The sequence below is a fragment of the Salvia splendens genome, chromosome 7 (assembly GCF_004379255.2).
Source record: "Salvia splendens isolate huo1 chromosome 7, SspV2, whole genome shotgun sequence".
Taxonomy (NCBI): Eukaryota; Viridiplantae; Streptophyta; class Magnoliopsida; order Lamiales; family Lamiaceae; genus Salvia; species Salvia splendens.
In genome coordinates this window covers 35,644,865-35,672,486 of record NC_056038.1, presented here as the reverse complement: position 1 = coordinate 35,672,486, position 27,622 = coordinate 35,644,865, and the positions used below count along the sequence as shown (strand labels likewise).

The following is a 27,622-nucleotide window of genomic DNA, read 5'->3' as shown; positions in this document are numbered from 1 at the left end:
TATAGAATATAGAAATTAAATACAAATTGCCACTTATATTTTTGTTTACTTTTTGACTGGTTAAACGAAAAGCTGGCTAGGGAGAATTTTGCAATTCTAGCATCTCAATTTAATAATACTAATAATAATAATATCGTACAAATTAATGCATTTTGACATTTATTATATAATTTGGTAAAACCATCGCATTCATAAAGTTTTGTGAATATAGTAAAATCATGTAAAACATTCATTGGATATTCATTTAAATATATGAGGTTTTTTTAAAAGAGTAGGTACAACAAATGAAATAAATAATTGGAGGGGGGAAACACACGGCAAAATACGAGGAAATACCAATTTCTCTCTCATGATTTAATAATAAGCCGTCTTTGCATTAGCTTCCAATTAACTCGTACTCAATCCACATTGTATTATCGAGTTTCATAGTGCGTATATAATTGGCAAGTTACTTTACAATAAATATACATTTAAAAGTAATAAAGGTATATAACCACAATGTCCATCACGATAAAGACCTCAAACACAATTTAGTTGGTAAAATACTAATTTCATTAAAAAAAGAAGAAGATAGAGATTTAATCGAAGTAAAAAGAAAAAGAAAAAATAGAAAATTATTTATTTTAATAAAACTCGTCGTTTTGAACATCATCATTAAGCGATATATTAATGCATAAAACAATTTAGAAAAATTAAATTTTCATAATTTAATATTCTAATTTTATATGTTATAGAACAGATTAGAATATGACTAAAACTTAAAAATTTAATAACCTTAAATCTTTCATACAATCTCTTCTTTTACATGCCATCTTCGAAGCATTTCAAAATAAATAAGCACACCACATATACCATACCCTTTTTTTTTTTTTTTTTTTACCATACCCTCTTGTAGTTGTTTCCCAGATTCCTTTTCCCACTATTAAACATTGAACTTTCTTTACTAATGAAATTATCATGAAATACATAAAATTTGTACATTCGACTCATACGCATGCATGAACCTCTAATCCTACTCAACCATCAGTCCATCACAGAGCTCATGCATCACTATGCCTAAATTATGAAGCTCAACCTCTGCTCCGACAACAACATGTGTCATGTCATTGAGTCATGGGTGGTGAAGACCAAAGATAAAAATGATACTAGCTCGGTCCACCAAAACTAATCGTGGTGATGGACGACATGTGTTTTAAGGTAAAATCGAGAGATACTAAGAAAAAATGGTTAAAGTATGGTTATAGAAAGCGAAACTAAGCTCATTAGAAAGAGCAACTTACCAAAAATGAATAGAAACTAATTTAGGTAGACAGACAAAAAAAATGAAACATCATAATTGTTTGTGAATATAGGTAGCATGAACTTTACTAAAAGTCAACTAAGGAGTGCATAATTAGTTAAATTGTTAAAATAAAATTGATTTAATAAAACTAAAATAAAACATTTAATAGGGAATATCTCATGTAACCTATAAGAGCATCTACAATAGTGGAACATAAAATCGCGATCGGCGATTTGATCGGCGGTCGGTGTTGCAATAGGCGTCGATCGACCGTCAATCACTGCCAGTGCCTGCATAAATGAGATGTCGGGGAGGAGCCGTGGATCGGCAGTGAGATCGTTTTCCTACTGTGAATGCTCTAATAAGAGAAGGAGTACCAAGTATAAATTTTTCAAACCATATTCAACCCGCAGCCACATATGTCCATCTCCCAATACACCTGTGCCACGTGTCTGTTGGTCTTGTCTACGCGTCTCCCCAACCATGAGACACAATAATTATGAATTTGAAGAGAGCTTTGAATCAAAGACTTGGTCGTTGAGCCCTATTTCTAGATCTCAAGAATCTGTTAGGTAGGTTTATCTTTTTTCTTTTATTTTAAAAAGTATATATAATAATGATTTAATTCGGATTTCACTATTTTTAAATGCCAAACTCTACTTTCAGAAAGTAGGCTGCTATTAGTCGGTTAACCAACCTGATTAAATCCTCCATCTACTCTCCACAAAGATAAAATGAGCAAAATAGCAAGAAGAATATACTTTTTACAGGACTTAAGTAAACAGACAATTTAGGATTTGTCAGAATTTTAAAATCAGTAATAACTCAATTTTTATTCGAATTCACAATTTATTTTTATAACTGAACCCTATATTCATTTACTCATTTCACACATAATTTATTAAAAAAAACTAATTAATTCAATATCAAAGTAAAACTTACGTTAATCCAATATGTGATATTTATTTCCGTATGAAGAGTAAGATTTAATGAGTTAAATTTGAGAGTCATGAAATTTTCTATTTATGAGTGTTGACAATTGAAACTAGATATAAAATTATAATTATTCCACGTCGGTGTTCATATAGACCTGAAACCACTACATACTTCTAATGAGTCACTCCTCCATCACCAATTGGTTTTAGAATGAAACTCATGGATTTCTATCTTGGTATCAGAATGAGTCGCCGACTGTGGGTCAAATTTAACTGACATACCAGTATATTTGTGCTGAAACTGAAAAAATGACTGACCCAATAATATATCTGAGCTTAAAATTTGGGCCAGTGGTCCAACCGATCAGAAAAAAATTAGGCCAGTGGTCCAATCGATCAGGAAAAAAAGTCCAACCCCTCCAAGTTCACCTTGAAGGGTTTGAGGAAAGGTGTTGACAATTGAAATTAGATATAAAATTATAATAATCCCACATCGGTGTTCATAGACCTGAACTACTATATAATTCTAATGGGTCACTCCTCCTATTATCAATTGGTTTTAGGACGCGAAATGTCTAGGTTCCATCATTGCCGAAGTTGATCCATTATACAAAGATACGGTGCGGTTTATGATTGGTGGTTTTGACACGACAATATTAATAATATTATTGGAACAAAATAATAATTGTAATGTTTAAAAAGTCGAATACGAATTATAAATTAGATTAAATTGATTTAATTAACAAAGCTATATATTGGTCCAAGTATTGGGCCTGTATCTTTCCCTCCTCGGCCCACTCTAAAAAATGTGAATTACTTATGGCTGAATTGGGCCCTTTAAAGCGTTGGATCATGGCACAGAATTAAATACCTACATATTAATTGCGAAACACACAAGTCCACTATTTTTGTGATTTCTTGTTTGGATATTGAAAGATTAATAATTTATATTGTTTGTAGTTTAATTTTGTAGTTTATTTTCTCTTTTACTAATGAAAGTGTTACTTTTCACTGCTAAAACTTAAGATTGTTCAAATAGAGGAATGAGGAGTACTATTCAATTTGAAATGATACTTCATATAAAGAAATAATATTGATATAATTGACATATTGCAGCTGGTTTCACTTGCCCTAATGATGTACTTAATTATCAATAGAGAACGTCTGTTCGAATATTTATCGAGGGACTGCCGATGGCCGAAGTCCAACGCAATCGCTGATGCAACGAGTCACAAGATGTTAAGAATGGCCCAATAAACCCCAATTTCTTGAATTCTAACATTCGGCGACAAAACAATAAAAGCCACTTTTTACGGAGTAATTGTTTTGAAAACCCTAGAAACTCAAAAGGAAATAAAGTAAAATTACAGAAATTTTAAAGAAAAGCTTAAAAAAATAAAACAAATGATTTTTCCCTTGAAACGATGCTCGAGTGCCATCACTGCAAAACATTACTTAACCATAACTTTGATTTATCAACATTTTTCATAAGTACTGTGCGAATTTCAAGTTATTCCAACACAAATGATGCTTTTCAGCATTTATGGCGTCGTCGGCTGAAACTACAGTAGCCGCTTCGCATGACGGGCAAACAATATCATCATTGTCGTACATCATCACCCACCAACAAAACCACGAGTGTATGAATACAAAAACTAAATGCATTCCGTCGGTAAATCTGTGAGAATTTACCGACAATCTGAAATCTGTTGGCAATCAACATCGAATATTGTCATATTGATAAACTCCGTTTTTTATAGCTATTCATCCAAGGCTTTTCAAACATTTTGTCTTGTCTATCCTTCCATTTCCATATTATTGAGTTTTAGTTATCATGGTAGTAATATTTTAGGGATTAAATTACAATGAGTTTGTAACAACCTCAAAGTTGACCACACACATTAATTCACACATGCTGACAACTAAGCTAGCATGCTGCAGTCAAGAAAGACACTCTACAAATAGTGACGAATTTAACTACTACTAGTACTAAACAAGGTCAAAATTAAAATAATGCTTGATATTTATTAATGAATTGTAATAGTAGACTATTTTCAACACCTATTCAGTTTCTCTCCTTCTGGATAAAATCATTCCTTAATAATTTAATCGTCCTCGTATAATCTGTTATATATAATATTCAAATTATCGATTCAAAATTTTAATTATGAAAAGACTCCAGCTATTCAAATCATTAAGTCATACTCCTACTACATATATTTGTGCGTTAATTATGTGTGAATTCAAAATTGAATTTTTTTTGTAACCCATGAACATGAATTAATGTAACAAAATGACAAATATACTGTTTTTTTTATTTAAGGGAAAAAAATGATTCATAGATCCTAGTTATCAACTTAATGCAATGCATATTCCGCATGATTACTTGTACTACCTTCCAACTTAGTAGTACTCTCTACTAGTATTTTATAACATTCGAAACGTGAATATATTCTTAACAATTTTTAATTTCTACACTCCTCACATGCATGACTTTTAAATAATGCAAGATCAGGATATATAGTGTATTACCTAATTATAAATCTGAAATAAAATTATAATATAAAACAAAGCTGTTTGAATTGACATGATATAAATGATCTCAACTTTGGCATAATTTTAAAAAAAATTACTATATAAATTTAAAAATAAGAATAGAGTAAATCTTATCCATAACATGCACTTTTTAAATAAATTAAATTAGTCACACACTAGGAAACTCGTATACAACATAGAGACTTAGACCATCCACAACGGGTCTCGCCGGCGTTTCGCGTCTCGTCTCAGCGAGACGAGACCCCGGCGAGACGCGTTGCAGCCTCCATCTCGTCCCGTCTCGTCGCGCGTCTCGCCTCGGCGAGCCACGAGACGAGCTGTCTCGCCACGCGCCTAGGCGACGTGGCGCAGCCCGGCGTCGTGCGTGACGCCCACTCGCCGACCCGCGAGTGGGCGTCGTCACGTGCTGACGCAATAAATATTTTTTTTAAAAAAAAATTCGAATTTAAATAAAAAAAAAAATTTTGTAACGGTATTATTACCGTTTTTTTGTTTTTTTTTTATATTTTTTTTTTATTAAATTTTTTACTCTATAAATACTCCTAAACCCATCCTCATTTACACACAACTACACATCTATTCTTCCTATCATCTAAATTTTCTCTCAAATTTTCGCTGAAATTTTCATAACCCAACTCAAGATGTCCGGCGACGGCGAGGGCAACTATGGCGGCTCCGGCTCCGGCGGGTGGGATCTCAACTCATTCGGCGATTGGGAGAACATGATCAACACATTGGGCGGTGGAGGTTCGTCAACGCCGGGGACCCAGGGTTCGGCGACGCCGGGGGGGTACCAACCACCCAATTTTGACCTTGATGCATATGTTCGTCCCAACGTCCCGCGGTTTTCGCAGGGATTATCCCAGATCCGGGAGGATTTTCCAGTTGATCCCACGCCGGGAGTAGGCCGAGGCGGTGGAAGTGGGCGAGGCGGTGGAGGTGGCCGAGGCAGTGTACAACCCCAGACGGGCGAGGACGAGGAGGAAGAAGAGGAAGAGGATCTTGGCCGACATCCGTACAACAACCTCGAAACGATGGCGGTGTACAACGCCTGGATCACGGTCTCGTACGATCCCATCGTCGGGAATCAACAAACCCGGAAGTGTTTCTGGGAAAAGGTTGTCGAGGTCTACCACCAAATAAAGCCGAACCGCTCCCGCAAGCGCACAGTTAAAATGATCCGCTGTCACTTTGACCGAGTCGACCGACAGGTCAAAAAATTCTGCGGCATCTACTCGGCGGAAGAGGCGCGCTACCAAAGCGGCGCCACGGCCACCGACATTTTGACGTCCGCTTTGCGCGCCTACTACCAGGACGAGGGACATCAATTCAGATTTGTTGATGTTTGGCGCGCAGTCAAGGACGAGGAACGATGGGCCGGCGGTTTCCGCTCCAGCTCGGGCTCAACCTCGAAGCGCACGAAGCATACGACGAGTGGCCTATACTCGTCTAGTGCTGGTGCGTCTAGTGGTGGCACTGCTGAAGGCATCAGCCAACATGATGTTGAATCCCAGGAGTTTGCGGGTACAGTCGGCGCTGCAGGAGGATCCGCGAGTGGGCGCCGTCGGCCGCAAGGGACGAAGGCGGCGAAAGCGGCTAGAGCAAGGAAGGGCCGAGGCGAATCAAGCCAGTCGGCCTCAGGATCGGGCTCGCGAGGAGGCTCGGACACACTTATGGTGGCGTACATGACCGCCACAATGGCGGACACTTCCCGCTTCTCGCACTCCCAATTCGCGGCCTGGTGGAACGGAATTATGCATAAGGCAGCACAACTTGGCCTTCCGACTCCCCCTCAACCTCGACCGCCTCCGGAGGATGATTAGCCCTTCCGATTAGTTTTTTTTTATTTTGTGTGTTTTTTTATTTTGTGTTTTTTTAAAAATTTTTTTTTGTGTGTTTTTTTTATTTTATGTGTTTTTTTTTGTTTTAATTTTAATAAAGTGTGTTTGTTTAAATTGAATTGGGTTTTAAAAAAATTATAAATTAAATTGAATGAATAGTAATTAAGAGACGGTATAGAGACGGTTAAGAGACGGAGCGTTGCAGGTTCCGTCTCTTAGTTAAGAGATGGAGGAAAAAAGGACAGTGGGGCCCTCAAATAGTGCTCAAATAGTAGTTAAGAGACGGTTTAAGAGACGGTATAGAGACAGCGTTGTGGATGGCCTTAGAGCAAGGTAAGAATATTCTCAGCAGGTACCTCAATATTTTATAATACTAATAAATTTTTCTCAGCACTATTTCATAACAACTACACTGTACACCACAATTAATGTTTTACTTTTAACTAACGTGACCCAACTACCAATCATAAATATGCAAAAACTGTCACATTTGTATACGTTGATTAATTCAATGAGTTAATGTCAAAATTTTACAATAATATACTCATGAGAGTTGAGACATGCCCCTTGCACTAGTCTTCAATCATACATATCTACTTATATAATACTATGTGTATAACAAGTGATTGGTACTACATTTTTGGACCACAACAGAAAATTTTAAAAATAAAATAAAAGGTGGCGGGATTAATTATATGTAAAAGGGCATGAGTTTATCATTTCATATACCTAGTATAACTGATCTCTCTGCGAAATTTCTCTTTAAAATTTTAAAAGTGACCGTTAATTATTTGGGTGGCTCATGCAACTATAAAAGGCGACAAATTAACCTCTTTAATTTCATCAAATCTCAAACACCACTGCAAATTAAACTTGCTACTTAATTCCATACCTTAAATCATTCTCTTTCTCTCTAAATTTACTTTGATGGCGGAACAACAGTGGCGTTTTGGGGGAAACTCGAAGGTGATCGGAGCGGGGGCGATGACGTTGAGAGGGGTGATGGACGGAGTTATGAAAAATTTAGATGAAAATAATGGAAAAAGCGTTATTCATCTAAGCCAAGGAGATCCCTCCGCCTTCCCTTCCTTCCACATCTCCGCTTTCGTGGAGGAGGCCGTCTCCAATGCCCTCCGCTCCGCCAACTTCAACGGCTACTCCTGCACCGCCGGTCTCCCCGCCGCCCGCAGGCATATATATATATACAAAATATTTTACATGAAAACTTACATGCATGCATAATTGTACATTTTTTGGTTTAATTTATTGTATAATAATTAACAAGCAAAATCTCTATAAATTTTGGCAGTGCTGTAGCAGAGTATCTCTCAAAAGACCTTCCCTACAATGTAACAAGTGATGATGTTTTCCTAACCAATGGATGCACCCAAGCATTGGATGCTGCTCTAACTGCCCTTGCCCGCCCGGGGGCAAACATTCTGCTTCCCCGGCCGGGCTACCCTGACTACGAGGCTAGGGCAGCCTTTGCTGAGGTCCGCCACTTTGACCTAGTCCCTGAAAACGACTGGGAAGTTGATCTGGCGGCAGTGGAAGCCTTGGGAGACGAGAACACGGTCGCCATCGTTATAATAAACCCTGGGAATCCATGTGGGAATGTTTTCAAATATGAACACTTGAAGAAGATTGCAGAAACAGCAAGAAAGATGGGGATCTTAGTGATTGCAGATGAAGTTTATGGCCATCTCACTTTTGGAAGCAATCCATTTACACCAATGGGGGTTTTTGCATCAATTGCTCCCATTATTACACTTGGATCATTGTCAAAGAAATGGATTGTGCCTGGTTGGAGGATTGGTTGGCTTGTCATAAATGATCTATCAAACCTTTTTTTAGCTACAATTCTATTATTGTATAATGATATTTTAATTAGTTACAAGAAATTACACTAATTAAATTTTCTTATACTGCAGATTGTTGACACCATCAAGGTTTTTTTTAACATTGCGTCCGACCCAGTGACCTTTATACAGGTGAATTTTTCAATTACATGTTGATTTCGTTGCCTTTCATTATTTGTTTCTATTACGAACTGCTTCTTTTGTTGCTCGTTATTTTTGGCTCGAGCATTTTATTTAATAAAGAACATATCGAGTACCAATCCATTAATCTGTATTAATATGAATAATGCAGGCAGCACTTCCGGAGATTCTATTGAAGACTCCAACTGAATTCTATGACAAGATTGTGAATTTGTTTAGAGAATCCGCCGACAAATGCTACAAACTTACCAATGAAATTCCAGGCATAAGTTGCCCTATCAAACCTCAAGGATGCATGTTTCTTATGGTAATAATCAAATGTCTATGGATTAAATTTTTGCATCTGCTTTAAATAAATATATTTAAATATTTGCAAGATGATTTATAATGGTATTTTAATTTGCATTATCAGATCAAACTGGATTTGTCGAAGCTGGAAGGGATTAGGGATGATTTTGATTTCTGCTGCAAGTTGGCTAAGGAAGAATCGGTTGTACTTGTTCCAGGTGAATTTTTGTGCCAAAATCTATATATATAAAACAAAGATATATATGAAAAAAAAATATTTTTCTTTAATATATCTAATTTTTGACAAGATTAATTTGTTGGTGGCTATAGGCGTTGGATTAGGGTTGAAGAATTGGATGAGAGTGACATTTGCTGTGGAGGAATCATACATCGACGAAGCCTTTAGAAGAACGAGAGCTTTCTGTGAAAGGCATGGCAAGAAACATACACAAATATCATATTACGTTGAATCACCCGTCTTTGAATTTGTTTATGTTTAGTTAGTAGTCACAATACATTTAGGGGATGTTCGGTTTGTAAGATTGTATCCGGGATTAAATTTGTAGTGTGTTTCGTTCATGAGATTGAACCACACAACTCAATCCTAGATGAATAATCATGGGATAATTAGTCATAGCTAACCTTCTATGACTAAAATAATCTCACAACTTAATCATAGATTATATATTGGTATTATTTTATCTTGGAAACAGAACACCAAGTTAGGTGATTGATTTAGTGTTATTTAGTGGGAAGAGGTTGTTATTAACTTATTAAGGTAATCGATATAATTTCTTTTTAAATAAGTTCCTTTACGTACATATTACACTTGTAATAGAATATACGAGGCTATGTAATAGTGTTAGAATTAATCAATCGATTTTTCCTTCCTCAAATATGTTCTGAATATCACTAGTGAGGACTACAATAATTGTGCAACGTCCCTTATTCGATTGTCAAATTAATCAGGTGATGTCACTTATTGATATTGTGAGAAATTAAGGCACAAGTATTGTTGCCTAAGTTTCTTAAGTAAAAGCCAATCCAAACCCTTGGCACATATTCCCCTTCAAGATTGAGACTCGCGCTTCAACACGCGAAGATCGTTGTCCTTCGATCCACGACTCTTCTTCTTCTTCTTCTTCTTCTTCTGTGTGAAGTTTACTCGTTGGTCGGGGACCGGGTTAGGGTTTGTGGTGGTTTACAAAGGATGACTTGTTGTCTCTCATTCACTTGTTATCTTAGTGATTCATTTGTAATATTCCAAAATCATAGTAGTACATATTTAACTATGTGTTATAAATTTCAAATTCTTGGAATCGATCTGTTCAGTGAGGGATGATCTCTTTACACTCATGTAAAATTGTTTTCATATAATGAATACTTATGTTTTGAGACACTTTTTTTATGGGTTAATTGCCTAAAAAATCACAAACTTTGGGGAAAGTTTGGTTTTTTCCACAAACTATAAAAGTTGCGTCTAATGTCACGAACTTTATCGGATCGTGCAAATTTCCCAAACTATCCGACCTGACGACATATTTCCGTTAAAAACGCATCCCACATGGCATGCCGGAGGCGTGACTTGGCAAAATTTCTGACTGCGCACAAAACAACGTTGCTTTATGCTTTTTTTATTGAATCTTCTTTACACGTCGCCGATTTCATCCCTAAACCGTTTGTCGACGATTTCACTCTTGTCGATTACATTTTCCGTCGATTGAATCGGGGTTGCGCTTTCGAAATCAGCCAAAAAGAGGTTATATTACCTGAGTTCAGAAATTTTGCCAAGTCACGCCTCCGGCATGCCACGTGGGATAAGTTTTTAACGGAAATATGTAGTCAGGTCGGGTAGTTTGAGAAATTTGCACGATCTAATAAAGTTTGTGACTTTAGGTGCAACTTTTATAGTTTGTGGGAAAAACCAAACGTTCCCCAAAATTTGTGACTTTTTAGGCAATTTACCTTTTTTAAATTTCAAACTTGTCAAGCAAAATGGATATTTCGAGTTATTTTTTAAATAATTATAACAAGGCTATAGAAAAACTGCACTTCAAAACATAGTTGTTATCTTTTGCAAAAGTGATTTCAAGATAAACTTCAAAACTTTTGCATCCAGTCAAGGAAGACTCTCAACAAATAGTGACAAATATATAACCACTAAACAACTATAATGCTTATAATATTTGATTAATCATTTCCCCCCTAGCTTATGGATAGAATCATTCGTTAATAATTATTTTCTCTCCATATGGAAGTAATATGGTGGAATCAGGGTGGCGTTTTGGAGGAAACTCGAAAGTGATCGGAGCGGGAGCGATGACGTTGAGAGGGATGATGGATGGAGTTGTAAAAAATTTAGATGAAAATTATGGTAAAAGCGTTATTCATTTAAGCCAAAGGGATCCCTCCGCCTTCCCTTCCTTTCGCACCTCGGTTTTCGCAGAGGAGGCCGTCTCCAATGCCCTCCGCTCGGCCAACTTCAACGGCTACTCCTCCACCGCTGGTCTCCCCGCCGCCCGCATGTATATTCATCATCTCTATCTTGGATTTGATTAATTATATGTGTGTAATTAATTGGGATTGATACGTCCCTTGCATGAAAACCTAGCTACATGCTGTTACGGACGTTCTCCGTAACGGCTCCGAGATCTTCCTTCTCGATGGGTGGCGAGCAATTCCCACGACAACCTCGCGGAATTGCTCGTGAATTTGGCTGGATTTGTGGACGTCTTCCACGCAGCAGCAAAGAGAACGAAATAAATTACTTGCGGCACAAGATTTGTGTAGGGAAAATATTTCATTCATAAAATAATGTGTTGATGAAATACCCTATTTTATACTAGAAACCCTAGGGCGGTTCGACGTAACCTAATTCATCCGGGAAAGAACCGCAAAGAAAACCCGAACTGGGCTTATAAATCAGGCCCGACTCAACAGTAAGTAAATTAAAGTTTCCAAAAATAGTAAAACATAAAAGGAAGGAAATAATCAAAAAAGAACAAAGTGAATCGGCTAGTTCGTGAACTTGTTCGGCGCCTTGAGCTTGTCTCTCGGCCTCAAGGATCTTTTCGACACAACTAGTTCTTCACTTCGGTTACTCCCGCACTGCGGCGGGCTGCTCGGCTGCGTCGTGCTGCTCGGCTTCGGGAGCGCTGCGTCGTGCTGCTCGGCTGTCGTTGCCTCCAGCTCTGCATGCTCCAGCTCTGCATGCTCCAGCTCGGCATGCTCCAGCTCGGCATGCTCCAGCTCGGCATGCTCCAGCTCGGCCTGCCGCTCTGCCGTTGGTGGGGGTCCCGTATCAACCCCCCCTCCGTTACGAATCGCCTTGTCCTCAAGGCGAACCTCCGGGAATTGCCTCGCAATCGCCTCGATCGGTTCCCACGTTGGCGTGGATGCATCATCCTCCCACTGTACCAGGCACTGCTTTTCCGGTCGGCCCGCACGCCAACTTACGCGCTCTTCCAACACGGCCACCGGCCGGACCACTGGCCTATCGCCAACAAACTCCGGCGGGAGTTTCACCCCGTCGACATCACCGTCTCCCGCCACAAACTCTCGTAATAAGCTAACGTGAAACACATTGTGGACTCTACTTCCCTCTGGGAGGCGCAATTTGTAGGCCACGGGCCCAATCCGCTCCAACACTTCGAAGGGGCCATAGAACCTCGGGGCCAGCTTAGCCGATAGCGGCTTCGCTATTGAATGCTGCCGATAAGGTTGCAGCTTTAGCCAGACGACATCCCCGACTTCAAACTCGACGTGGCGACGGTGTCGGTTCGCCACATCCGCCATCCGCTGTTGTGCTCGCAAAAGGTTACGCCGAAGGGTTACCAATAATTCCCCTCGCTGCCTGATAATATCTGCCACGTTGGGCGGCGTCTTCGCCGATGGCGGGGCCGCCACAAGTGAAGGAGGCTCTCTCCCGTACAAGGCACGATAAGGTGACGTGCCCAACGCGGAATGGTGAAAACAATTGAGAGCTAGCTCCGCCCACGGGAGAAAATTCGTCCATCTCGAGGGCTTATCCGATGCAAACGCGCGCAAATATTGCTCCAATCCCCGATTACGGACCTCCGTCTGTCCATCCGACTGCGGATGGTAAGCCGTAGAGAAGTGAAGTTTGGTTCCACTCAATCGCATCATTTCCTCCCAGGTTGCGTTTAGGAACACCGAATCTCTATCCGAGACCAATGTCTTAGGAAAACCATGGTGCCGAACCACCGTATTAACAAAAAGCTGCGCCACTCGAAGGGCGTCGAACTTGGTGGGGAGGGGGGCAAAGTGAGCATACTTTGAAAGCCTGTCCACCACCACCATGATGACCGTGTAACCGCGTGATTGTGGGAGCCCGGTGATGAAGTCCATCGAGACATCCTCCCACACCTGCCAGGGGACCGGGAGCGGTTGCAATAACCCCGCCGGTTTCCGCGTCGAGTACTTTGTGGACTGACACACCACACATTTATTCACAAATGTCACCACGTCTTTGCGCATGTTTGGCCAATAAAAACCTGCCGCCAAAAGGCGGAACGTACGTTCGTGGCCAGGGTGACCCGCGGACGGCGAACAGTGGTGTTCCTGTAGTAATGCTTTCTTGGTACTGGACTCCGCGCTCACGAGCACCCTGCGATGATAATATATGAGGCCATCTGCCCACGTCAAATGTGCTGGGGCGTCACCAGACTGAATTTTAGACGCTAATTCAATCAAATCCGGTAGTGAAGCGGTCTCCTCCCGTAGCACCCGCATTACCTCCGGCACTGGTCGGTCCACGGATACGAGCAGCTGGTCGTCGGTCCCTGGCATGGGGTCGTCGGTCTGCACCCCTGACGCGTCGTGTTGACGGGATAAGGCGTCTGCTGCCTTATTTGTGATTCCACGTTTATATTCGATCACAAATTTGTATCCCATAAGCTTCCGGACATAAAGCTGTTGGTCCGGAGTCTGGACCACCTGTTGCAACAAGTCCTTTAGGCTCCTCTGATCCGTGCGAATAATGAACTCGCGCCCCAATAAATATTGACGCCACTTTTGCACGGCCTCCACAATAGCGTATAATTCCTTATGATACGTCGATGCTACCCTCCGACGAGGACCCAATTTCTTACTGAAGAACGCAATCGGGTGATTACGCTGCATTAGCACAGCCCCGATTCCCACATCGCAGGCGTCCGTTTCCACACAGAACTGCACGCTAAAATCTGGGAGCTGTAACACCGGGGCCGAAGTCATTGCTGACTTAAGCTCTGTAAAAGCGGCCTCGGCCTCAGTGGACCATACGAATGCCTCCTTTTTTAACAAATCGGTGAGGGGAGCCGCGATCGTGGCATAGTGCTTGACGAACCGACGATAGTAACCTGTCAGCCCCAAGAAACCCCTCAACTGCTTCACTGTATTCGGCCTCGGCCAGGCTGTCATTGCCTCCAATTTCGCGGGGTCCGCTTTGAGCTGGCCCCCGGAAAGTATGTGGCCCAAGTATTCGACTGTCATACTGCAAAAGGAACACTTCGAAAGCTTGACAAAGAATCGAATCTCGCTAAGCAGCTTTAGAACCGCTGATAAGTGTTGCCCGTGCGACTCGAGTGTTGGGCTGTAGATTAGAATGTCATCGAAGAAAACGATGACACATTGTCGGAGCAACGGCTGGAAAATAGCATTCATGGCCGCTTGAAAGGTGGAAGGCGCGTTCGTGAGGCCGAATGGCATCACGAGGAACTCAAAGTGGCCATCATGAGTACGGAAGGCGGTTTTGAATATGTCGGCCTCACTCATACGGATTTGATGGTATCCTGAACGAAGATCCAGCTTTGTAAAATACTTGGCCTTGCCCAATTCGTCAAATAATTCATCTGCGGTCGGAATTGGAAAGTGATCCGGAACAGTAGCTTTATTGAGGGCCCGGTAATCGATACAGAAACGGAAACTTCCGTCTTTCTTTCGGATGAGAAGCACGGGAGACGAAAAAGGGCTGTGGCTGTGCCGGATGATGCCTTGCTCCATCATATCGCGTACCTGTTTCTCGATTTCTGCCTTTTGAAAATATGGGTACCTATATGGTCTCACATTGACCGGCTTCGTGTTGGGCAGAAGATGAATCCGATGGTCAAAAACGCGCGGCGGGGGCATGCCGCGTGGCTGCTCAAAAACGGAACGGTGCTCATTCAACACCTCCACGATATCCCCTGGGAGGTCCGCGGGGAACTCCTCTTGCGTGCTGGGGTCGGCAGGGCCCACGTCACTGTGGAGAGGTACAATCTCATATAACTCGTGGCCGGCCCCCTGTGCCGTCAACATAGATAAGGAGTGTAAGGAAATCTGCTTAGGACTTGGCACCATGCCACGTAGGAACACCGCCTTTCCTTCTTGGGTAAACTCTAACGTCTTCTTGACAAAATCCGCAGAAACTTTCCCCAATGATTCTAACCACTTCATTCCCAAAATAACGTCCGGCCCATGGTGGGCGAGGATATGAAGATCCACCAAAAATAAGGTACCCTGCAGAGTCAATTTTGTAGAGCGGGCAATGTGGGTACAGAGTAGTGAAGCGCCGTTGCCGACTAGGACCCGGAATGGGCGAATCGGTGTCAACTCCAATTGGAGTCTCTCCGCAATCCGCGGATGGAGGAAGTCGAGAGTCGCTCCTGTGTCAATCAAAACTCGTACTGTAGTATCCCCCAACGTCCCCTGGACCATAAACGGTTTGGAGCTGCCCCGGCCATCCAAGGCGTGAAGGTGCGATAGGTCTGCTGTAATTAATTCCTCCCCGGGTACTTGGTCACCCGCATCTGCCTCTTGCGGGTCGTCCCCCTCGTCATCCATATAACAAAGCAACTTGACCTTACAAACGTGGCCTGCAACCCACCTTTCGGGGCAATGATAACAGAGACCTCGGCGTGCGCGCTCCGATTTTTCAGCATTCGACACCCGAACCGGGTATACCCGTGTCTTGTCCCCTTCTCGAACTAGCGAGTCCTGTTGGTGGGACCCGGCTGCTTGGGTCGCAACAGGGGCCGGAACGGCCCGCTGCTCCTTGCCAGGCCACGGACGGCGCTGGTATGATTGCGGCTGTTGCTGGCGTTCTTCGTGTGTTGCGGCCAAACGCAAGGCTAAAGCCATTGCCTCTGCCAACGACTCCGGGTACTGCAATTCTACTTTTTCTTGCAGAGGTTGTTTTAGTCCTTGAATAAAAATTGGAATCAAGGCTGATTCCGATAAATCAGTAACCCGATTAAGATATCGTTCGAACGTCGCGTGATAGTCAGCAACGGTAGTCGTCTGAACTAGCTTCGCGATCAACCCCGTGTAGTTCCTGAAGCTTTGGGGGTCAAATCGATGCCTGACGTCGGCCAAAAATTCTGGCCAAGTAACAACGCCATTCGTCTCCCGGTAATTAAATATCCACTCTGAAGCGGGCGGGTCGAAAAGCATTACTACATAATGCAAGCGCTCCGCCTCCGGAACTCGCTTGTGATCAAAATAGTACTGCACGCGAGAGATCCAATTTGGCGCGTCTGCTCCATTAAAGTGGGGCGCATCCATCTTTATGCCGGAAGAATAATCCGACCCCTGTCGGTTAAAACGTTCTCGACTTTGGGGCGGATCCCAGCAGGTTACCCCGCGCTCCTCGAACGTCTCATCATCCCAATCCTCGTGGCGTTGCGGTAGGTCCCAATTATCCCGACGGCGACCCGTTCTATTCCCCGCGTCGCCACGGTGCTGACCAGGGCGGCTTCCCCGGCCCGGGAGTAAGCCCTCCCCAAAACGATCCCCACGGCCACCCCGATAAGGGCGACCACGGCCCCGACCCAGATGACCGCTCCGACCATTCCCGCGGTACTCCTCCCACGCGTGGTCGGCGTCGTCCCAATCGGCCTCATGGCCCTCTGCCTGCGGCGGCGGGCGTCGCTCCACGCTATCGATCCGTCGATCCATCTTATCAAATCGTGCGTTCAACTGTGCAAACCCTAACGTGACCGGGTCGACGTGCGGCTGTCTCCCGTCGACGTCGCCAGGAATCCTCTGCCGCGTCGGGCCCAATTGCAGCCCCGACGAGGACTCTGCATGCGGAAATTCCGCCGTCATTGATTGCGTAACCAAGTAGATTTTGAGTTTTCGGGATGAAAGCACCAGATGTTACGGACGTTCTCCGTAACGGCTCCGAGATCTTCCTTCTCGATGGGTGGCGAGCAATTCCCACGACAACCTCGCGGAATTGCTCGTGAATTTGGCTGGATTTGTGGACGTCTTCCACGCAGCAGCAAAGAGAATGAAATAAATTACTTGCGGCACAAGATTTGTGTAGGGAAAATATTTCATTCATAAAATAATGTGTTGATGAAATACCCTATTTTATACTAGAAACCCTAGGGCGGTTCGACGTAACCTAATTCATCCGGGAAAGAACCGCAAAGAAAACCCGAACTGGGCTTATAAATCAGGCCCGACTCAACAGTAAGTAAATTAAAGTTTCCAAAAATAGTAAAACATAAAAGGAAGGAAATAATCAAAAAAGAACAAAGTGAATCGGCTAGTTCGTGAACTTGTTCGGCGCCTTGAGCTTGTCTCTCGGCCTCAAGGATCTTTTCGACACAACTAGTTCTTCACTTCGGTTACTCCCGCACTGCGGCGGGCTGCTCGGCTGCGTCGTGCTGCTCGGCTTCGGGAGCGCTGCGTCGTGCTGCTCGGCTGTCGTTGCCTCCAGCTCTGCATGCTCCAGCTCTGCATGCTCCAGCTCGGCATGCTCCAGCTCGGCATGCTCCAGCTCGGCCTGCCGCTCTGCCGTTGGTGGGGGTCCCGTATCACATGCATGCATAATTGTACTTGCTTAAATATTTCTAGTTTAACAAATAGACTGATAAAATAATTGGACACGGTTTTGTTAATGTTCCATTTGATGTATTCAGTTTTATGATCAGATTGATAGGACCTCATACTTAATCTCAGGATGATTAGTCTTGTAGTTTGTATCATATGATAAAATTAATCTCAGAGAAATTCAATACCAATTCAATCTTAGGTATGTGCTTGTCTTTTTTTTTGTCTTTAAAATTTGGTACATGCTCAGGTAAGTTATTACATAACGGCTATATAGCCGGAAATATTAAGTTTATATTTTTAATTGAGAAGTTTATGACAACTTTTAGTTACTATTACTTGGTGTAAACATAAAAGGTATCGCTAAACTAAAAATATTTACCTCTTATTCTGGCTAAATTTCTTACCGTTGTTATTTGTGATATACTATTCTATTTCCCTTGTTTATTTACTAATAGTATTAAATGATAATTGGTATTGAAGTCGTGTATAACTTGAATAAATAAAGTAAAAAATAATTATTTTATATAATATACTACTAGCTATATGTATGGCATGTTGAGTTTAATTTAATTTTATTACCTATAGTTTATTGATTATGTTATTTTCATTTCCAAAATAACCTAAATTGATCAAGATACAAACAATAATTCAATTGGTCATCTTTGAGTGAAATAAACCATTTCCATCCCAAATTAAGTGTCTCTTGGAAATAAATGTATTATCAATCTTGTATGCATGTATAAATTATTCTATATTCTATTACACACACTATATCTACTACATAATCAATTAATTACATGATTTTCAATTTTGGCAGTGCTATAGCAGAATATCTATCCAAAGACCTTCCATACAATGTAACACGTGATGATGTTTTCCTAACCGATGTATGCACCCAAGCAATGGAAGCCGCTCTAACCGCCCTTGCCCGCCCGGGGGCAAACATTCTACTTCCCCGGCCTGGCTATCCTGACTACGAGGCTAGGGCAGCCTTCGCGGGCCTTGAGGTCCGCCACTATGACCTTGTCCCAGAATTGGACTGGGAGGTTGATCTGGCGGCCGTTGAAGCCTTGGGAGACAAGAACACGGCGGCCATCGTTATTAAATCCATGTGGGAATGTTTTCAAATATGACCACTTGAAAAAGCTTGTAGAAACAACAAGAAAGATGGGGATCTTAGTGATTGCAGATGAAGTTTATGGCCATCTCACTTTTGGAAGCAATCCTTTTACACCAATGGGAGTTTTTGCATCAATTGCACCTATTATTACACTTGGATCATTGTCTAAAAAATGGATAGTACCAGGGTGGAGAATTGGTTGGCTTGTCCTTAATGACCTAGATGGCATCCTCATTAAGCATGGGGTACTTTTCTTATATTGACATCTCTCAAACCCTTTTAATTATTGCTATAAGTAATGACATTTTAATTAGTACCAAGAAATTACACTAATTAAATTTTCTTAACTGCAGATTGTTGACACAATCAAAGGTTTTTTAACATTTCGTCAGACCCAGTGACCTTTATACAGGTTAATTCCTCAATCACAGATTGAGTTCGTTGCCTTCTTTGTTATTGTTTATATACTATTGCTGTGTTGCTCATTATTTTTGGCTCGAGCATTTTATTTAATACTATAAACATATCGATTAGCAATCCATTAATCTATGTTAATGTGAATAATGTAGGCGGCGCTTCCCGAGATTCTATTAAAAACTCCAACTGAATTCTACGACAAGATTGTGAATCTGTTAAGAGAATCAGCAGACAAATGCTACAAACTTACCAATGAAATCCCAGGCATTAGCTGCCCCATCAAACCTCAAGGATGCATGTTTCTTATGGTCAAATCAAATGCACATAAATATCATATCATCTTGAATCACCTATCTTAGATTTTGTCTATGTTTAGTCATGATACATTTAGGTGATTAATTTATTGCTATTTTGTAAAATATGTATGTTTACGTGCCTAGTGTTTAGTGAGTATGTAGCAAAAAATACAAATACGAGTATATACGATATGGATTCAAAATTGAAGTTGTATGTTTTGAAGTGGAGGATTTTGGTCATCCTCCGGCTCGAATTCCACTAATTTGAGTCTTCAACATGTTTATTAAGAAAAAGGTTCCAACCAAGAAAATATTGACCAATAAATGTACAAATTTCAATCGAATCAAAAGAAATAAAACGTACACCAATATACCAAAACAAGACGACTAGTCAAGCAACAACAAAATCACTAAAAAGTCGAGAGCAATACCAACACCACACAAAATAAGACAATAGAAGCAAGATGTCACCTCTATATCATTCGACAGGTGGTATTGGTTCTTCAGTTACTTCCTAACCACCTTCTAACTTTGATCAACTCGTCATATAGTTCACCCAATAATAGAGGAAACTCTAGGGACCCCTTAACCCATGACCCGAGTATTCAAAGAATTAGTGAGTCTTCTTTTAAGTCTTAATATCCCAATTTGGTTCAAATTTTTAAAAAAATTGATTGCTTCTAAGTACTTTTCAATAGATTTTTCCCTTTTGTATAGCTATATGCCGGTAGCAACTACAACCGAAGGCAAGAGAAGAAGCTTTATCTGTCGAAGAAGAAGCGTAATCGTTATTTAACTTATCATGTTGTTTTATAAATGACCGGTGAGTCGAAATAGACATTCCTATTTGTCAAGAAGAAATTAGTCTGAGTGAAATTTGATTTTTTAAGAAATTGTATATAAATTCTTAGTTGGTGTATTTTGCCTTTTAAGGTTATTTCAATCATTTACGTCAAATTCAAACATATTTTTTAGTTTATGTCACTTTTAAGTAATTTTACTCCGATCATTTATTCCAAACTTAAAAACAAAAGAATATTCTATATTCACCTACTTTTATAGTACTTTTTCATTAAAGCTACACACTCTTTTAAATTACACATTAATACTATAGTAGTATGTAATAAATATACTTTATATTCAAAAAATTACACTAACTTGAAAGTTAAAATACACTAAACATGCTATAATAAAATTAAAATAACGGCTATGAACTTGGCTTCATAGATGATTGATAAGGCTCGTTTCATGCATTGGTTTTAGATCTAAACTCTGTGTTTTCGGTGCACTAATGTATGTTTCTAAGTTCAGGTGCGTAATAAATCTGCAGGACCCAGGAGTTCGTGCTAATTGACCTGGCAGATGCAAAAGAGATGAATTTTGAAGTGAAATATCAGGAGTCGTCGCTCGGACCTAGGAGACTCAGAAAGTTGGCGACATGAGCAGAATGGAGCAAGAGCAAACTTTAAAAAAAGATCATATTCAGGGGCACAAGCGTCAATTCACCAAGAAGATGCCCTAGGGATCAGAGCCTTACCTATATAAAGAGCTCAACATTGAAGAAGGGGGGATATACTTTACCAGATCACTTTTAGGGAGGCTCCTAGCTCACTCACTAAGCTCCACACTTCAGAAACACATTTCAGTTGCTGCGCACTTGGAGATGGGGTGACTTCCGGCTACCGTGGTGGTTCTAGTTTGTTTGCTGCCGTGTAACACCGCCTTACGAAGGTGAAGAAACAATATTTTACATTTGCTTTGTTTAGTTCTGTTTCCATTTCAAGTACTCGTTGGTTTTTGTTTAGTAATTTCTGTCTCTTGCTTAGATATGCTGGAATCAAGCTTAGTTTTATATATTATGGAAGTTTTTGTTGCATCTCATGAAGTTGATGCTTGTTTGCTGCTTTTCTTTTTCGTATTTATTGTTTGTTGGATGTTTGGAGTTGGGATCTGTTGGTTTGTTGTTGGAATTGTTGGATCTGATTATGGGGACGTTGAGATTTTGGAGAATCGTGATGGATCTAGAGTTTGCTGTTTGAATTCTGCATGATTATGGCTGTTTACTGTTGTTCTCGTATCAGCTAGGCTTAGTAATTTAGATCTGTTGCGTTTAGTATTAAATTCTTGTTTAAGTTCAGATCTGGAACTTGCTCTGTTTTCATGGTGATTTATGCTCTGTTTTATTCTGTTTTCCCGTTGGATTCCTGAAGAAGATGAAGTTTGTTAGTAGTTAGGATCAAATCTGCAATATGTCTGTTCTCTCTGCTTGTCCATCTACTTTTCTGCAGCTTTTCAGCACCTGGCTAGTTAGGGAAATTGGTCCTCACGTTCTGTGCTAGTCTGTTCGGTCATTTTAGGAAAGTCAGTATAGTCTCCAATTCGTTGATTTGTCTCTCAAGTTGATTTTACATTTTGAGTCATGCATGTGCCGTACGTACGCGTTTCCTGGACCCAGTAGATAGAGTAGTTAGCTTTCATTTCCTAAGTCCAGTAGTTTAAAATTCTCGACCCACTTGTTATGTGGCAGCAGCCAACCCCTCCCAAAACCCTCCAAATGCATGCTAACTCATCCGTCCTCGTGGGATCGATCATTTACTTCTCTATACTAGTCAACAGTGTAGTGGGTTGAGGTTTTGAAGCGGAAAGTGTGTGTCCAACGACCGAATTCTGAAGGTTCCACGATCTCCTAGACCTTGTGATCTAGCGAATCCTCTGGACCTAGGGGTTTGTAATATATCAATAGCACAACACAATTCTGCTACTTCAATGATCCCCATAGTCGTGTTTATTTCCAAGCTGAAAGAAGACCTATAGTTTGGTGTGGACAAGAGTTTTAAGAAATATGAAGAATAATGGATTGAAAAAAATAATGGAATATGAAATCCACTTTTTTATTTTGGTTTTATAATAGAATGTTAGTGAAGTGAGTTAGTGGAATGTGTGACCTATTTATCATCTATGTTACAAGTGAAATGTGATTCTAATTGTGGGACGGATCAAAGTGATGACATGTGACTCTTATTATGAGACGGAAGGGAATAAAAATTCTCCTAATATTTGCGTGTGGAAGCTATTTTAAGATATAAAGCTTATTTAGAACATAAATTATTACGAAAAGATATATAACCTTTTTTATGAACCCACGTTGTAAGATTTGAAGTAAAAAGAAAAAAGAAAACTCTTGATGCCCATATATTACTAAAATTTAAAAAAATGTGGAATTCAATCACACCGATGAAAAATATAATCCATATTAAAATCGGAAGAATATTAATCAAATTTACTATGGGTGACATTCCAAATCAGGCAATATATATTAGATTGAGGAAAATTGTAAAGTGTATAAAAAAAGAAATATATTTATGTCTTTTAACCAAAAAAGGGAAGAAAGTAAAAGAATCGAAATTGGAATCTTGAAGAGGCTCATCCATTGCCATTTTCCCCTCAATTGCTTTAAAATTCCAGGGATGTGTTATGTTTTGGATCTGTCTGAGTAAAAACCAATAAGAGTACAAAATAAAAATTAACGAACGTACTTGTGTGATATACTTTCCCGAAATATTGTTCAGTTTTACCATTTTGTTTTTTTTTCTACTTTTGGTAAATAGACTTCACTTTCCACTTACTCTTTATATTCACATTCTATTATAAAAAATTAATATATAAATGTGGAACTCTTTTCTTTACATATTTTAAAATCTGCGACGATTCAAACTTGGATGATATTTCATGGAGGAAGGGAGCATGTGTCATGCTATCTCAATAAATCAATACCTCCAAAACATCAAGGATTTGACTACTGCCGTGAAATGTACAAAACTGCCCTCCAATACCAAGGTTATTTTGATCTTATTGATGATTATATTGAATGTGAGCATGTGCATTGGTGCTCTTAGCTAAGAGCAAAGCCGTGTCGGCGCGGCCAACACCATGCTCGCCGATGTGCTCTTGCCGACGGCACAACCCTGCTCTTAGCTAAAAGCACCGCTGTGCCGACTGCAAGAGCACGAGCAGCCGATGTGGTATGCTCTGATTAGCAGTTGATTTATCATTTTTTTAATTTGAAAAAATCTAAAAAATTCAGGTTTAATAAAAAAATATTTTTCCACTTCCCAATAAAATATATCCATTTTTTCCACACTTTTAATTTATTTTTCATTATTTTTATCCCAAAATTCACACTTTCATCTATAAATACCTTCATTTCACCACACAAAAAATCACACTATACCAAACAACTCTCTCAACCTTAATTTTTAGGATTTTAATTATGTAATTTTTAATTTGAGGATTTTAATTATGTAATTTTTACTTTTTTAGTAATTTGTAATAGTATTTCGGGTATTGTTAATGCATTTTAATATTGTGGAAATATTTTTAGTAATTGAAGTTTTTAAATTAAATAATAGAATGGTAGGACCCTTAAGCATGATTTTGCAGAAGAGTATGGATGTGAGTGTTGTGCTCTTACGGAAAAGCAGAGAGTAAAAAATGAATAAAAGTAGATTCGGATCTACATCCATACTACTCCCTCCGTCCCGGGCTACTCGTACATTTGCTTTTCGGCACGGAGATTAAGGAATGAGTGTATAGCAAAGTCAACAATTGCGGCTATAGGTGATAATTTTTACTAAAAATGAAAAGAGTGCAAATAACTTGGGACGCCCAGAAAGGAAAACAGTGCAAGTAACACGGGACAGAGGGAGTATTTGGCAAGAGCATTGATGGGGAGGTGGATGCTCTTAGGGATGTACTATAGGGATTTTTTTTTAATTATAGGTCTATAGTGTTACTTTCACGAAAATCATGGACCAATGATATATTAGTTCACTTATATTTTTTTTGTGCGAAATTCGAAACAAAGCAAAAGATTAAAATCTTGTCTTTTGCACTTCAAACATCTCAACTGTTTGTCTATATTAAACCATCGTTCTTATTTATTTGGTTACTACAAAACTTTGTGACTCCTCATACAGTCATACTCACCGATGGAGCAGAAAATGTCAAAGTGGGGTTTCAAAAGCGAGAAGCGAACGGTGACAATCAGAGACTTTCTTGAAATATTAAAGGGGAATCTGAACAAAAATGATAAAAGGGATGTGATCCATCTTGGGCATGGAGATCCCTCGCCATATCCCAGCTTCAAAACATCTCCTGTTGCTGAGGAATCCCTTCTCAATGCCCTTCGCTCCTCTCTCTTCAATGGCTACCCCCCTTCTGCTGGCCTTTCTCCCGCTAGAGAGTAACTCCTCTTTCATCTCTCTCTATTTGTGTGTGTGTGTGTGTGTAAGAGAGAGAGAGAGAGAGGGTCGAAAATTTGACATGCAAGGATGAGAAAGATTGTGTCTTTTTACATTTAGTGTTCTTGATTTTGGTTGTATTTGATTTGCTTTGTTCATTGCCTGAAAACCCATGTTTGTTTTTTGGTTTAAAAATTTTAGATTTCACAAAAAAGAAGCTGTTTTGAATCTCCAAGAATTGATAAAGTTGCTGTTTCTTGATTGCTGTTGTTTCTCATCTGGGAAAAGTTTCTAGAAGCTTCTTGAATTCAATGAGTAGTTATTTGTCAGTGGAATACTAGTGAAGAAAAAAGATAGCTTGTGACTGATTGCAAGGCTCAGTATTTCTGAATGATTGCTCAAAATTAATGCAATTGTGTGTATCCAATGCATGCTTGTTTGTGTCTCTCTGTGTGATTTTCTTAGGAGCTTCAGAGATTCTTGCATAAAAGGTTTGTTTAGGAGATTCTTCCATAAAGATTCTTGCAAAAAAATTACTTGCATTGGAGATCCTTGCATAAATATTCTAGCAAAAAAGGCTTGTTTAGGAGATTCTTGACAAAAAGATTTGTTTAAAAGATTCTTGCATAAAAAAGCTTGTTTAGGAGATTCTTGCAATTAGTGACCGAGGCAAAAGGGAATTTTTGTAGCTGACTCTACTGCTTGTGCCTTTCACTCTGAAACAGGTCAGTTGCAGAGCATCTGAGCAAAGACCTTCCTCACAAGTTGTCGGAAGGTGATGTTTTCCTAACTGCAGGGGCAAATCACGCGATAGAGGTCGTGCTATCAGCCCTGGCTCGCCCGGGTGCCAACATATTATTCCCAAAACCAGGCTACCCGGTGTATGAAGCGCGTGCTGCATTCAGCAATCTTGAGGTCCGTCATTTCAACCTCCTGCCCGAGAGAGGCTGGGAGGTCGATCTTGATGGCGTGGAGGCTCTTGCAGATGACAAGACCATTGCCATGGTTGTAATCAACCCGGGAAATCCGTGTGGAAATGTTTTCACATTTGAGCATATGCAAAAGGTAACCAACTATAGATATATGCCTATTGCTGTTGGAAATCTAGAATAGGTTTTTGACACGATTTCGTGTTTGAAAGATTGCAGAGACGGCACAGAGGTTGGGGATTCTGTTGATCTCGGACGAAGTTTATAACCATATTGTTTTCGGGAGCAACAAGTTTCTGCCTATGGGGCTTTTGGGATCAGTCACTCCCGTGCTTACACTGGCATCGATGTCGAAGAGATGGCTCATTCCAGGCTGGCGCCTCGGCTGGATCGCTGCTTCTGATCCCAACGGAGTCCTTAAGAAATCCGGGGTTTGATCTCCAATCCTCTTTACATTCAAAGTGATTACGATTTATAAGACATTTACCCGATTTTTGTCTCTCTCTCAGATCATCGAATCCATTGAAAACTATCTCTGCATCACAGCTGATCCCGCAACTCTCATCCAGGTACACGATTGAGTTCTTGCTCGTTCTTCGTTTCATGATTATTGTTCGAGTTTGCCTTGTTACGGTTAGATAAATTTGTCTATGATTTCTGTTTTTGAATATCGTTATGAGATGAAGTATTTTCTGAAGGGTGCTGTTCCTGAAATCCTCGAGAAGTCAACAGACGCGTTCTTTTCAAGAACGAACGACACTCTTAGAGAATCTGCAGATGCGTGCTATGCCACGATCAGTGAGATCCCTTCGCTTTCTTGCCCACACAAACCCGAAGGCGCTATGTCTACAATGGTGAGAGGCTTAATTAAACATGAACTCATTTACTAGTTTTACTTTAACTGCATATTTTCACACTCTCCGGTCATCAACCTCTACGTATCCTAGATCGAGATCAATCCCTTGTTGCTCGAAGATGTGAAAGATGACGTGGATTTCGCCATGAAGCTAGCTAGAGAGGAATCAGTTATGATCATGCCAGGTAAATAGAATGCACAAACACAATAATTTCTACATCCCTTGAAATGAGTTAGGAGTCTTTGTCGGATACTACTCCCTTCGTTCGCTCGCCCCAAATTCTTAAAACCGATGTGTTTTTGTTACAGGATCGATCTTGGGGCTGAAGAACTGGCTGCGCCTCAGCTTCTCGGTGGAGCCGGCTATCCTGAGAGACGGGCTCGAGAGGATAAGAGCATTCTGCTCCAGGCACTCTAACACCCTTCAAGGATATATGAAGCTCGAATCGAGAAGATGTGCTTCATCAAATCTGATGCATGATGATTGTTAGTAGAAAATGCAGTTTCCTATGCCATCAAAATTACTAAGAACTTTTTATGGATGGAGAATAAAATTTGTGCTGTTTAATTTAGTGGATTGATTATGAATTATGGTTTGAGACAATTTTATTTATTGGATGTTAAGGGAATGACATTCTTGGTTTTAAGATGTTTTCGCATTATTTATGCTGATAATGTTCTACCTTTTTCAGAACAAAAGAAAAAAGGGAAAACAATCTTATTGATTATTGAAATCAGAAGTAAATTAGTTCATGGACATTTCAAGGAATAATAACTATTTACATTTCGAAATTTCATCAAATTTTGTTTAGTATACATAACGTTTTAAAACAAAAATCTATTAAGTTGTGAAGTTTCCAGTTTTTTCTCGATTGTTTCATCTATGTACAGAAATTGGTCGAATTTTTGTCGGTCCATCATGTTTGAAAATGGAATATTAAGTCAAAAAGTTTCATATGTACGAAATTTGGTTATATGACTCTTTCACCGATACTCAACGACATCATTTTATGAAATAAATGTTTGTTATTTTCTTTTATTA

At 40.2% G+C, this 27,622-nt stretch overlaps 2 protein-coding genes and 1 pseudogene across 2 annotated transcripts; all 3 read left to right on the top strand.

The window, feature by feature from the left end:
* The first annotated feature begins 7,529 nt into the window (after positions 1–7,529).
* Positions 7,530–9,402, top strand: LOC121810810 (probable aminotransferase TAT2). The gene is made up of 6 exons (XM_042211533.1): positions 7,530–7,804; positions 7,924–8,474; positions 8,544–8,605; positions 8,766–8,921; positions 9,027–9,120; positions 9,233–9,402. Exons 1-6 carry the CDS (start codon positions 7,542–7,544, stop codon positions 9,400–9,402), a joined length of 1,296 nt encoding a protein of 431 aa, XP_042067467.1. The 5' UTR covers positions 7,530–7,541.
* Positions 9,403–11,221: 1,819 nt separating this feature from the next.
* On the top strand, positions 11,222–19,618 carry LOC121810809 (annotated as a pseudogene).
* A 4,895-nt stretch (positions 19,619–24,513) lies between these two features.
* LOC121740889 (nicotianamine aminotransferase 1-like) lies at positions 24,514–27,202 on the top strand. Its single transcript, XM_042133538.1, has 7 exons — positions 24,514–24,797; positions 25,521–25,860; positions 25,937–26,155; positions 26,234–26,293; positions 26,423–26,578; positions 26,672–26,765; positions 26,890–27,202. Exons 1-7 carry the CDS (start codon positions 24,544–24,546, stop codon positions 27,069–27,071), a joined length of 1,305 nt encoding a protein of 434 aa, XP_041989472.1. The 5' UTR covers positions 24,514–24,543; the 3' UTR covers positions 27,072–27,202.
* Positions 27,203–27,622: the final 420 nt, after the last annotated feature.